The sequence below is a fragment of the Apodemus sylvaticus genome, chromosome 9, assembly GCF_947179515.1.
Source record: "Apodemus sylvaticus chromosome 9, mApoSyl1.1, whole genome shotgun sequence".
In the NCBI taxonomy this organism is placed as follows: domain Eukaryota; kingdom Metazoa; phylum Chordata; class Mammalia; order Rodentia; family Muridae; genus Apodemus; species Apodemus sylvaticus.
The window spans coordinates 109,788,041-109,800,557 of record NC_067480.1 but is presented as its reverse complement, the minus strand read 5'-3'; the positions used below and the strand labels follow the sequence as shown (position 1 = coordinate 109,800,557).

The window sequence follows — 12,517 nt, the reverse complement described above, 5'->3', positions numbered from 1 at the left end:
CCTGAAGGCAACACTGCAACCGCTTTCCAGAGCATCTTTACTGCTAGTCCAAGATGGAACCAGGACTGTAATCATAACACACTGTTCAGAAAGGATGGAAGGATAAAGGGAAGACATAGAGGCAACTTCTTCCCAGTAGGAAGACAAGCAGAAGAGAAAGGCCCTTTGGAGTCCAAGAAAAATGGGAAAGAGGTATACCAGATGAAGGAGATAGATAGACCTAACCTGTGTTTGAAACCTGAAAGCCAAGCAGAAAAGAATTTCAATTCTTTTTAAGAAGCCGGAAGCAGACAAACTTTGGTTCATTACAAGTAGGTCTATGTAGGACCACCACGGTGCTCTTAGTAGGGCAGAGATGGCAGAGTAGAAAGGCAGTAATGATGCAGTACATCAGCAGAAGGAACGCTGGGTTTTTAGAAGACTGTTCACTGCTGGTCTCACCTAACAGAGTGTTTAGACCTTCACTGTACTTCCAGTGAAGGCTGGGCTGAGACTGCCGATGGGAAAGGGACTGACACGGTTGGCGCTGCAGTTGGAAGGAGAAGCCAGAAAGGAAACCCGGGCACGATCTACTTATCATTTCCTATCTCCCAGTCTACCTTGCCAAGGTCCCGAACTCCACTCTCTGTTGTGCCAGCTTTCTTGGTGCCACCAACCATCCCACAGTCCCGGGACAGATGTGGCGGGATCCATTCCAATCATTTGGGGTAGGTCTCCCACTGGTTACTGATGATTTTGACTATCACCTAGACATTCTGAACCAGAGTAGGGGAAAAGCAAAGTTTGTCTAAATGCAGAAAAGTGGAGGAGTCCCTGAGGAGCACAGAGAACAAGTTGGCCAGAACATTGGCTGTCACATACCTTAGGCGTCAGACTATGGTGTTTGCCAGCCATGGATCCCAGTAGTAGTGAGTTTAGGACCAGGCAGACAGATATACACACAGCTCTGAGGAAGCCAGTGAGTAACCCCCAAGTCAGCATATACACATCCAGAACACTCCCTAACCATTCATTGGGAATGATCCTAGAAAGCTAGAAGGGACAGACAGAGGAACTAGAACACACATCTACCCAAAGGAATCTGATGAGCCCAAGAGAATGTCTTGAGGCATCTGAGACAGACACAGCGCATAATAGCAGGCTGAAGGCTGAACTTGCTCCTCTGTGGATAGGAGACTTGGGAACAAAACGGGATTCTTCTTACAACAGTGAATGCAAGGGGCAATTATCCACAGTGAATATAAAGCTTCTCTATACTGGAGCATCTCTGATATATATGAACTATTTTCTTCTACAACTGTTAGGATGCCAGGACAGATAGGACTTTTCATCTCAATCTCCAGGAATTATGCCCCTTAGAATGGCCTGTAATTTAAGAATCGCCTTTCCTCTAAGAGTCACTGAGGACAGCAACTATCCTGAGCCCTATATGACAAATATCCATGAGAAAAATATAAAGGTCATCAATAAGCACACAATCACCACACACACACATATACACACACATGCATACACATACATGCACATATACTTAACATACATACACACATGCATACATGTACATGCATGCACTCATATACATACATGCACACACATGCACATACACTCATACACATACACATACATGCACATATACTTACATACATACACACATGCATAGATGTATATGCATGCACTCATATACATACATGCACACAATGCACATACAGTTATACACACACATACATACACATACATGCACATATACTTACATACATACACACATGCATACATGTACATGCATGCACTCATATACATACATGCACACACATGCACATACACTCACACACACACATACACACTTGGAATCTACAACCTTTTTATCCATACTATGTGGGAAAATCCTTTGCCATAAGAAAATATAATCTTTGGAAGTCACCCCAGACTCATTGTGTTTTACATTGGGTCCAAAACTCTTGGCTCTGCCCAAAGGGCTACATTCCCTTCTCACGCTGAACCCTCTATTTTCTCTCAGCTTTAAGACAAGGTGGTTCTCACCCTATGTTCAAGACTCCCCTCCCAGGCCCTCCAGCTAACAAAACCAAGCAACAGGACACAGTAGATACAGTATACTCAAGTTCATCAATAGCTAGCACTTCCTAACTTGGGGATACACAGATCATTTCTTTCCTCTGCATCCTTGAAGTTAGGCCTGGCATAGCACTGGTGGGAGCACTTGGATTCCTAGGCCTACCCAATTCATAGCTGGTGGTCTCTACTGTAGCCCTCTAGAGCCCATGGAAAATAACAAGCTCTTGTAAATGCTCCCAGCAGAGCCCAGCTGGCCACCCTGACAGGTGAGGTCAAAACTGCAGCTGCCAATCCACACATCTCTTCCACTTTGACTGTCTCGGTGGCCATGAGTGAAAACACAAGTGCTTCCGTCTCTGGTAAGTTCCCAAATGATGCTGTAGCCACTAGTCCAGGGAGAACACTCTGAAAACCACTTCCTTAGGTCAGAGAGGAAGTTTCGTGTCCTGTATATCCTGTAGCAAGCCTGCGGGGTAGCACACACACACACACACACACACTGAGAGCAAAAGAGAGAGACAGAGACACAAAGAGAGGAAGAGAGGGGGAAAGAGACAGAAAGAAGAAGAAACACAGAAAGAGGGAGAGAGACACACACCACACAGAGACAGAGAGAGACAGAGAGAAGGAACATCAAGACAATAGTAATTAAGCAGATGTTCTCTCCAAATCCTGCTTAAAAATGGCCCTGAAGGCCAGGAGAAGATATGGGGAATTATCAAGATCTGGCATGGTTGACCAAAGACACACTAGCAGGAGGAAGCCATGACCAATAGATTCTGTGTTAAGCTTTGGGGGTACTGCTACATCGTATCTTGGGTTAGTACACACAACAAAGAGAAAGATTTGTTTTCTATTGCAGTGAAAGCAATAACCACACACTCAGCAGTGTAGCTTCATCGGCAGTAGGTCCGAAGTCTAGGCTCATCTTAGATGGTTTCTCTGCTGGATGTCCTTCCTGGTTATAGCCAAGGCTCAACCCAACTATGTTCCTTTATGAGCCTTTTCCAAGTGTACATGACAGTCATGATTGCAGTACCAAAGTCCTTGCTTTTTATCAGCTGAAGGCCAGATGTCAAAGACGGACCACAAAATCCCGAGCCTGAAGCCTCTCTCCAAGGTCATCAGCCTATTTGAGGCTGCTTCAAATCTCTTTAACTCTGAGCCCCAAACCTGTTCACAAAGAGGGAGGTTCTTGCACAGGCTCTGCCTACCTGCTTTCCTTTAGCTTAACTGAGCCTGAAGCGCCCCACAAGTCCATCAGCCTCACTACGTAAGGTAGTGCAATGTAAGTACTATATAACACTCTGCAGTACTAGCAGGACTACGTAAGATAGCATGTCTGTAAGTATTCATCTGTTTATACACCCAGCCGTACTCAATGAGAGGGGATTCTACAGAGCATGAATCAATGGGTCTCGTTGTACAGTTCCCTGTTACACACATGTAAAGCATCTGATGGCATCTCCAACATTCAACACTCACCCAGTGCTTTACATTTACTAAGCAAGGTCTCTTCCCTGACTCTTGAACCTCCATTACTCACAGCATGCTCAGCTCAGCAAGTGTGAGGAATGCAGATGGCCCTGCGTCAGCTCGCAGGAGTAAAATCACCCTGGTGTTTACCAGACTCCAGGAGATTCAAGAAACAATGATCGCACAAGTTCCTCATCCCCAGATAACTCAGTCCTGGGCTCGCTAATGAGCCTCATCTATCTCCTAAGAAAATAGTCCTCCAAACGGGATCTTCCCATGCAAGCAGTTCCTGCGTGTGATCGAATCCTTGGGCACACGCCCACAGCTACTGAAGCTGAAAAAAAAATCTGTGTGGGCCAAGCAATGTGTGTCGTAGGCAGACATGGTAAAGGCCAAGTTTGGTGGCCTGATAAACACGGTAGTCAGAGGCTCCATGGAAAAGCACCCGCTTTGGTACCACTTGCAATACCTCACTCAGCTCTGCTAAGGGCTGGCCCTGCTACCCTGGGCTATGGAAGGAAGGACATGCCCACGTGATCGCTCGGTTCTCGCAGTCAAAAAAAAAAAAAGGGAGGGGGCCGGACGTGGTCACGTGATCGCTCCATGCTCGCTGTCAAAACAGTTGGAGTTGGAGGGTAAGCAGGAATGAGGATGACTTGGGGAAGCCCGAGGCAACCTGCTGCACACGAGGGAGGGTCCCTCCCGTCCCCGCAGCACTCCGAGCTAAGAGAAGGAAAAAATGCACAGAGACAGGTGAGGCTCCGAGAGGCCTCCAGGGAAGACATTCTTCTGTCCTTCTGCCTGTAGGAACAAGACGCTGATCCCAGAGAGCAAGCCTCCAGGTAAGGCAGAGCTGGAGGAGGGTGAGGTTGATGGGAGCAACACCTCACCGCAGTCGGGACCCAGCGCGGGACTGGGAAGGACAGGCCAATCCTCTGTCTCTATTTACACAGCAGGAGCCCCAGAGAGAAGCTCTGGCCAACATCACCCTGTGTAAGGAGGCTGCGGTCAGGGATATAGAAATCAGGGCTCGGAGGGGGCGAAAGGTTCCAAAGGGGAGTACGGGCTAAAGAGAGAGACTTTAAGTACCAGGGGAGAAAAAACAGAGCAGTTATCTAATAACTGTGTGTGTCAGGCACTGTGAGTGCGGCTCAGTCTGTCTAGAATCTATGATTTCTGAGAGGCTTCAGGTACATTTAAAAAAAAATTCACCCTAGGAAAGTCCCCTAGGCCTTCAAACGTGCTCTGCGCTCTGTCCCAGAAGCTAAGCCTCTCAAGGTAAGAACCCAGCCCATGCACTTCCTCCAGGTGAATTGGAGATGCTTGTCTGTTACCTGCAACTGGGGACAGTCCTTGGCAGCTCTCTGATCTAGCCCCCCAACTTTTTTTTCTAACAGAGAAACCAAAGCAGGAAAAGACCACGGAATAAAGTGACCTTCACACAGGTGTAGCCGCCAGGAGACCAGAGGAAGCCAGAGACGTAGAAGCCAGGGTTGCCTGAGGTCCCATCAACAGCAGAGCTGATGCTCTGACTGGTGTCTCTCCCTGCCTTGTCCCCACCCTCTTACCTGGGATTCTGTATTCTCGAGCCTTGCTGCTTCTTGCCTGGCTGGGGAAGGCTGCCAGGCCAGACTTTCACCGGCTGTGATGTCCCGGCAGCCCCCACAGGGATTTATAGGCTCCTGCTTGGGGTTTCCTAACTGGGCTATGTCGCTCACTCTAATTGGGTGGTGGAGGACACACCTTTTCCCTCCTCGCAGGGAGCACTCTGCTCGCGGTGCTTTGTGCGTACATCCTTGCTATATGGGGAAGTAGCCCAGGAAACTCTGAGTTTCCCTATTTTTGTGTTTGCGTGTGTGCGTGCGTGTGTGCGTGTGTGTGTGTCCATGTCGATGTCCGTGTGCGGGAGCATGTGTGCGCATGTGTGTGTGTGCGCGCGCGTGTGAGCATGCATGTGCGTGTGTGTGTGTGTGTGTGTGTGTGTGTGTGTGTGTCTTGCTAGAATGGCATGCTTCCAGATGAGAACCTATTTTAAAGTGATGCTCATTGTATATGAATAAGTTGTAAACAACAGCTTCACAAGCAAGATTTCACTCCAGCTGCTGGATGCTGGTTAAAACCCAACCATGAGCCGGGCGGTGGTGGCGCACGCCTGTAATCCCAGCACTCTGGGAGGCAGAGGCAGGCGGATTTCTGAGTTCGAGGCCAGCCTGGTCTACAGAGTGAGTTCCAGGACAGCCAGGGCTACATAGAGAAACCCTGTCTCGAAAAGAACAAATCCAAAAAAACAAAAAAACAAACAAAAAAAACAACCATGATCCCATTAAAGGTTTGTTAATGAGTGGGACAGAAGATCTCCACTCCCACCCCTAAGAACTCCCCTTGAATCTAAGGAGGATTAAATGTATGGGCTTGTTTTAGGGGCCTCGGTTTGGCTGTTTGTTTGTTTGTTTGTTTGTTTGTTTGTTTTTAACTTCCCATGAGTGTTTCAAAGACGGAAGATGTAAAGCATCGACTTTTTTTTCCAGTTTGTGGAATTGCTCTAATAGTAGTTCCTGTTCTTATAGAAATGCCTCATTAACTCCCTGAAACTTACTCAGCCCCCACCCCTCTCGTTCACAAGCCGCCTTGCCTTCACACAGTGAAGATCTCAGGGCAGATCTCAGGCAGGACCTAGACCGAGAGAGATCCGAATCCACAGTATAGGCAAGTTATCTAGGGGCCGCTCTGTTGGCGGATAGACAATAATGCTTTGCGAAATATACTTTTAAATCCAACACTACAAATAACAATCATAATATCAGTGATGGAAGAAACAAACAACCCAAGTTATTAATGTTGCGTTTTATAAAACTTGGTGCAGTATAATGTGGCGGGAGAGAGCCCCTCAGCAGGCAGACAAGGGGATCCCGCTGAGGAATCGGCCTTAGGACAGGGCTAGTATAAAAGGCAAGTTATTTGGGAGGAAGGAAGGGGACCAAGGGGACCGGGAAAAGGAGTACAGGCAGAGAAAGGGAAGAAACAGGAAGAACAGAAAAAGAGGGGAACAGAAAGAGAGGAAGAGGCTGCCCTGGAACACGTGGGGAAGAGGGGGAGGGGAGAGGGAGGAGAGAAGGAAGGAGGTAGAGAGGGAGAGAGAGATAAAGAGAGAGACAGAGACTGTGAGAGAGAGAGACCTCGTAAGAGCACTGAATCCTAACCACTAGACCACCAGTAAGGTAAGAACAGTCTTCCTGTAGCCTGGCTCCTGGCTTGTACCTGGTGGGCGGAGAGATGTAAGCTGTTGCTAGGCAGCTGCTGGGCGGGGCCTAGAGGAATCAATTAACAATTAACCCGATGATATCTTCCACCTTGTCTATATCAGCTCTTCATATTCCTACAGGTGGAAAGGCAGGAGTAAAAACATTCAAAAAAAAAAAAGTATTAAGACTTCCACACTCACAACAGAAATCTCAAGGTCCAGGCTGGGCTCGGCTCCGCAGCTAAGAGTGCATATGGCCCTCACGAAGGTCCCACATTCTGTTCCCACCACCCGAGTCCAGTCAACTGTAGCTCCAGGGAAATCCTGCTCCCTCTCCTTGTCTCGGAGGACAGTGCGTTCACATGCACTTAGCCCCACACAGATACACACACACATACATGTAACTTTAAATAAATGAAACAAAGCCAGGCAGTGGTGGCACACGCCTTTAATCCCAGCACTTGGGAGGCAGAGGCAGGCGGATTTCTGAGTTCGAGGCCAGCCTGATCTACGGAGTGAGCTCCAGGACAGTCAAGACTATACAGAGAAACCCTCTCTCGAAAAACCAAAAATATATATTTTTTTTCAAGTCTCAAGGTCAAGTTAAAACTGCCTTTTTGACAGCAAAGAAGATAATTCTTAGAATTTCAGTTTTCAGTCTGAGTAAATAGTATCTAATAAAAATAAAACCTGAAAGTGGATACTCTGACACAATCAGCCCATCCTCCAGACAAAAAAGAGCAAACTGAGGTCAGCAAACTGTTTGAGTTAGCTATGCTAATTTAATCATGTATATATAACTTCATTCATATTGGGTGTCTTAGTTATGGTTTCTAGTATTGTGATTAAAAACTCCATAACCAAAAGCAACTTGGGGAGGAAAGGGTTTATATCATGTTACAACTATCATGTCACACTCCATCACCCAGGGAAGTCAGGACAGAAACCTAGAAGCAGGAACTGAAACAGGCCAGAAAGCTTGCTTCCCACGTCGCAGGCCCACTCAGCCCGTTTCCCTTTAATCTCTGGAACCCTCTGCCCCGATGCTGGACAACTCACATCACTCATTAGTCAAGCAGATAGCTCATAGTCCTGCCTACAGGCCAATCTTACAGAAGCATTTTCTTAATTAAGATTCCCTCTTCCAAGGACTTATGGGACATATGGGGAGGAGGGAACTGGGAAAGGGAAAAGCATTTGGAATACAAACAAAGAATATAGAAAATAAAAAATATATATATCTATTAAAAAAACCAGCAAAAACCAGCAAAAAAACAAATAAATAAAAATAAAAGATTCCCTCTTCCAGAGGCTCCAAAGTCTGACACTATTACTGATGCTACATGGTGCTTACAGACAGGAGCCTAGCATAGCTGCCCTCTGAGAGGCCCAACAAATAGCTGCAGATACTTACACCCAACCAATGAACAGAAGCGGAGGACCCCTGTGGTTGAATTAGGAAAAGGCTGGAAGAAGCTGAGGAGGAGGACGACTCCATAGGACGACCAGCAGTCTCAACTAACCTGGATGCCCGAGGTCTCTCAGACATTGAGCCACCAACCAGGCAGCCTACAGCAGCTGGTCTGAGGCCCCCAACACATACACAGCAAAGGACTACCTGTCTGGCCTCAGTGAGAGCAGCTGTACCTAACTCTTGAGAGACCTGAAGCCCCAGGGAGTGCTGAGGTCTAGTGGGGACATCCTCTTGGAGACAGGGGAGGAGGAATGGGATGAGGAACTGTTGGAGGGTTGACTGGGAGGGGAATAGCGACTGAACTGGAAAACAAATTTAATGATAATAATAATAATAATAAACAATAATAATAGATTCCCTCTTCCCTGGCACATCTATCAAGTTGACCAAAACCCAACGAGCACACTGGGTAATGATCTTACAAAGGGAGTTTGTAGGGCAAATTATACCCATATTTATTCTTTTTCTCAGGACTCTTGAAGGAAGATTTCTTGCCTTTGTTTCTTAATTCTGGCATTCTTAACTCATGGAAAGAGTAAGCTACACATTCCAAGTCAAAAGTCGCATCACAAATAGAGGTCCATGCCAACAGGTGCCCCAAGTGCTGTCACCGTCCCAGCATAAGGGCCATGCCAACAGCTGACTCCTGCGCTCCATCGCTCCATGGGTCTGCCTCACTTAGGATCCATTCACTCAATAACAAAGGTAGCACACAGCTTAAGATAGCCTCAGAGGAGGAGGATCATGCCAGGTGCCTTTGTCTACACTCAAGAGGAGCTGAGGACCCTGTGATCTATAAAGAGGAATTTTGACTCCTGGTAGGAGCACTCCCCCGTCTGGAACCAAAACTTCTAGGCCAACAGAACCTAAAGTTGTGGGGACAGGAAGCAAAAATTTTCCTACAGGGTCACTAGGAGTGATAGTGAGTGGAACTATTCCCTTTTCCACCCCTTGATTCCTGGACCCATGGATCCTGGCTATGGGAGAAACTGTATCATATATTGAACGCTGTTCAAAGCATATACTGCCTTCTGAAGAACTCTACCCCAGCCCTCCATGCTGTTGCCATCTAATTGGCGCTGTAACTGTGTCTTCAAAAGGCCATTCCATCTTTCTATCAGACCAGCTGCTTCAGGATGATGGGGAACATGGTAAGACCAGTGAATTCCATAATCGCAGGCCCACTGTCGCACTTCTCTGGCTGTGAAATGAGTCCCTTGGTCAGAGCAATACTGTGTGGAATACCATGACGATAGATAAGGCTTCTGTGAATCCACGGATGGTGGTTTTGGCAGAAGCATTACATGCAGGAAAGGCAAATCCATAACCAGAATAAGTATCTACTCCAGTAAGAACAAAACGTTGTCCTTTCCATGAGGGAAGTGGTCCAATGTAGTCAACCTGCCACCAGGTTGCTGGATGGTCACCTCAAGGAATGGTGCCATATCTGAGGCTCAGTGTTGGTTTCTGCTGTTGGCAGATCTGGCATTCAGCAGCAGCTATAGTCAGGTCAGCCATGGTGAGTGGAAGTCCGTGTTGCTGAGCCCAAGCATAACCTCCATCTCGGCCACCATGGCCACTTTGTTCATGTGCCTACTGGGCAATAACTGGTATGGCTGGGGAAAGAGGCTGACTGTCCACAGAACGGGTCATCTTATCCACTAGATTGTTGACTCCTCCTCAGCTGAAGTCACCTTTTGGTGAGCATATTTACATGAGACACAAATATCTTCACATCCTTTGCCCATTTGGAGAGATCTATCCACATACTTCTTCCCCAGATATCTTTCTCACCAATTTTCCAATTGTGATCTTTTCATGTCCCTGACCATCCAGCCAATCCACAGCCCATGAGTCAGTGAACAACCATATATCTGTCCATTTCTTCTTCCAAACAAACTGTAATACCATGTGTACTGCCCGAAGTTCTGCCCACTGTGAAGATTTTCCCTTCCCCTGTATCTTTCAGGGTTGTCCCAGAAAGGGGTTGTAATGCTACAGCTGTCCACTTCTGGGTGGTGCCTGCATAACGTGCAGAGCCATCAGTAAACCAGGTCCTAGTCTTCTCTTCTTCAGTCAACTGGTCATAGGGAACACCCCATGAGGCTATAGGTGCATGCTTGGCAGCAGATGGCATTGTAACAGGAGTAGAAACCATAGGCATCTGAGCAACTTCTCCATGTAACTTTCTTGTACCTTCAGGACCTGCTCTGGCCCAATCACGTATATACCACTTCCATTTGATAATAGACTGATGTTGTGCACGCCCTTCTTTATGACTTGGAGGGTCTGATAGCACCCAGTCCATGATGGGTAGTTCAGGTCACATAGTAACTTGGTGTCCTATTGTCAAATGTTCAGTTTCCACTAAGGCCCAATAGCAGGCCAAGAGTTGTTTTTCAAAGGGAGAGTTGTTGTCTGCAGCTTTCCGAGTCACTTGGTAAATAGGGCTGAGTAACACACCTAAGTGAGAAATGTGCTGTCTCCAGAATCCAAATAGACCCACTAAACATTGTACTTCCTTCTTGGTGGTGGGAGGAGCCAGGTGCAATAACTTATCTTTCACCTTAGAAGGAATATCTCTGCATGCCCCACACCACTGCACTCCTAAGAATTTTACTGAGGTAGATGGTCCTTGGATTTTGGTTGGATTTATTTCCCACCCTCTGATACGCATATGTGTTACCAATGGGTCCAAAGTGGTTGCTACTTCCTGCTCACTTGGTTCAATCAGAGTAGTGTTATCAATATGCACCAATATTTTGGGGAAGAGACAAATGACCAAGATCCCTTCTAACTAAGTTATGACACAGGGCAGGAGAGTTAATATATCCTTGAGACAAAATTGTAAAGGTATACTGCTGGCCTTGCCAACTTTAGGAAATTGCTTCTGGTGTCTCTTATGGACAGGTACTGAGAAGAAAGCATTCACCAGCTGCATACCAGGTACCAGTAGATGTGTTAATTTGCTCAAGTAACAAAACTACATCTGGTACAGCAGCTGCAGTTGGAGTTACTGCCTGATTTAGTTTTCAATAGTCAACTGTCATTCTCCATGATCCATCTGTCTTCTGCACTGGCCAGATAGGAGAGTTAAAGGGAGATGTGGTGGGAACCATCACCCCTGCATCTTTCAAGTCCTTGATCATGGCAGTAATTTCTGCAGTTCCTCCAGGAATACTATACTGTTTTTGATTCACTATTTTCTTTGGCAGAGGAAACTCTAAAGGCTTCCATTTTGCCTTTCCAACCATTATAGCCCTTACTCCACAGGTCAGAGAACCAATGTGAGAATTCTGCCAATTTCTAAGTATATCTATCCCAATTATATATTCTGGAACTGGGGAAATGACCACAGGATGTGTTTGGGGACCTACTGGACCTACTGTGAGTCAGACATCAGTCAAAACTCCATCAATCACCTGTCCTCCATAAGCCCCTACTTTAACTGGAGGGCCACAGTGTTTCTTGGGATCTCCAGGGATCAGTGTCAATTCAGAACCAGTATCCAATAGCCCCTGGAAAATCTGATTATTTCCTTTCCCCCAGTGTACAGTTACCCTTGTAAAAGGCCGTAGGTCCCTCTGGGGAAGAATTGGAGAAAGACTAACAACTAAACCTTTAGGTATCTTATCAAGATCCTTCCTCAGCGGAACCTGGCCACCCCTTCATTCAAGGGGTTCTGGATCTGCAAACTAGCTCAAGTCTGGAAATTGATTAACTGGCTGAAATTGCCTTTTGCCATGATTTATTGTGGCCTTTCTTTCATTTGTTTGAGAATTTTTCTGCTTATACAGATCAAACAGATATGCAGTAGGTTTCCTATCTATTTCATGCCTGGAAACACTATGATTGATTAGCCAGTACCAAAGGTCCAAGTGAGTTATGCCATTATAAATTCCACCTCTCTTGTGCTGACCATTGTGGGGTATGTGTCATTATAAACACTGTTTTGTCTACCCTGTCCATTATAATAACTATGATCACCTTGTCTCTGGCAATTCAATGCTGCCCACTGGCCTTGTTACCTTGTTTCCTGGGTCCAATTAAACCCATTGAGTTTAATTCATCTAATTGAGCAGCAGCATCTCCAACCCTAAGATCTGGCACAAGGAAAAGGGCAAGAACAAAACTCTTTAAATGTGCTGCTGCCCCTCTCACCAGTTTGCATCTTATAGGACTGGTGAAGGGCATATCTTCCAGATCTTCCCATTGTGGAGGATTAGGTTTTACAGAAAGTATCCACTCTAGCATTG

The 12,517-nt window shown here is 46.4% G+C and overlaps 1 protein-coding gene across 2 annotated transcripts in view; it reads right to left on the bottom strand.

Moving 5' to 3' along the window:
- The window catches only part of Il1r2 (interleukin 1 receptor type 2), a 39,118-nt gene extending 33,776 nt beyond the window's left edge, over nucleotides 1–5,342 (bottom strand). Inside the window, exons 1-2 of one of the 2 annotated variants that reach the window (XM_052193157.1) lie at nucleotides 5,115–5,342; nucleotides 4,437–4,535 (exon numbers count right to left, since the gene is read on the bottom strand). In XM_052193157.1, coding sequence (XP_052049117.1) covers nucleotides 4,437–4,531 — 95 coding nt within the window. In that variant the 5' untranslated portion in view covers nucleotides 4,532–4,535; nucleotides 5,115–5,342. The remainder of the gene's footprint in view (nucleotides 1–4,436; nucleotides 4,536–5,114) is intronic. The other variant, XM_052193158.1, reaches the window with a different exon arrangement.
- Nucleotides 5,343–12,517: the final 7,175 nt, after the last annotated feature.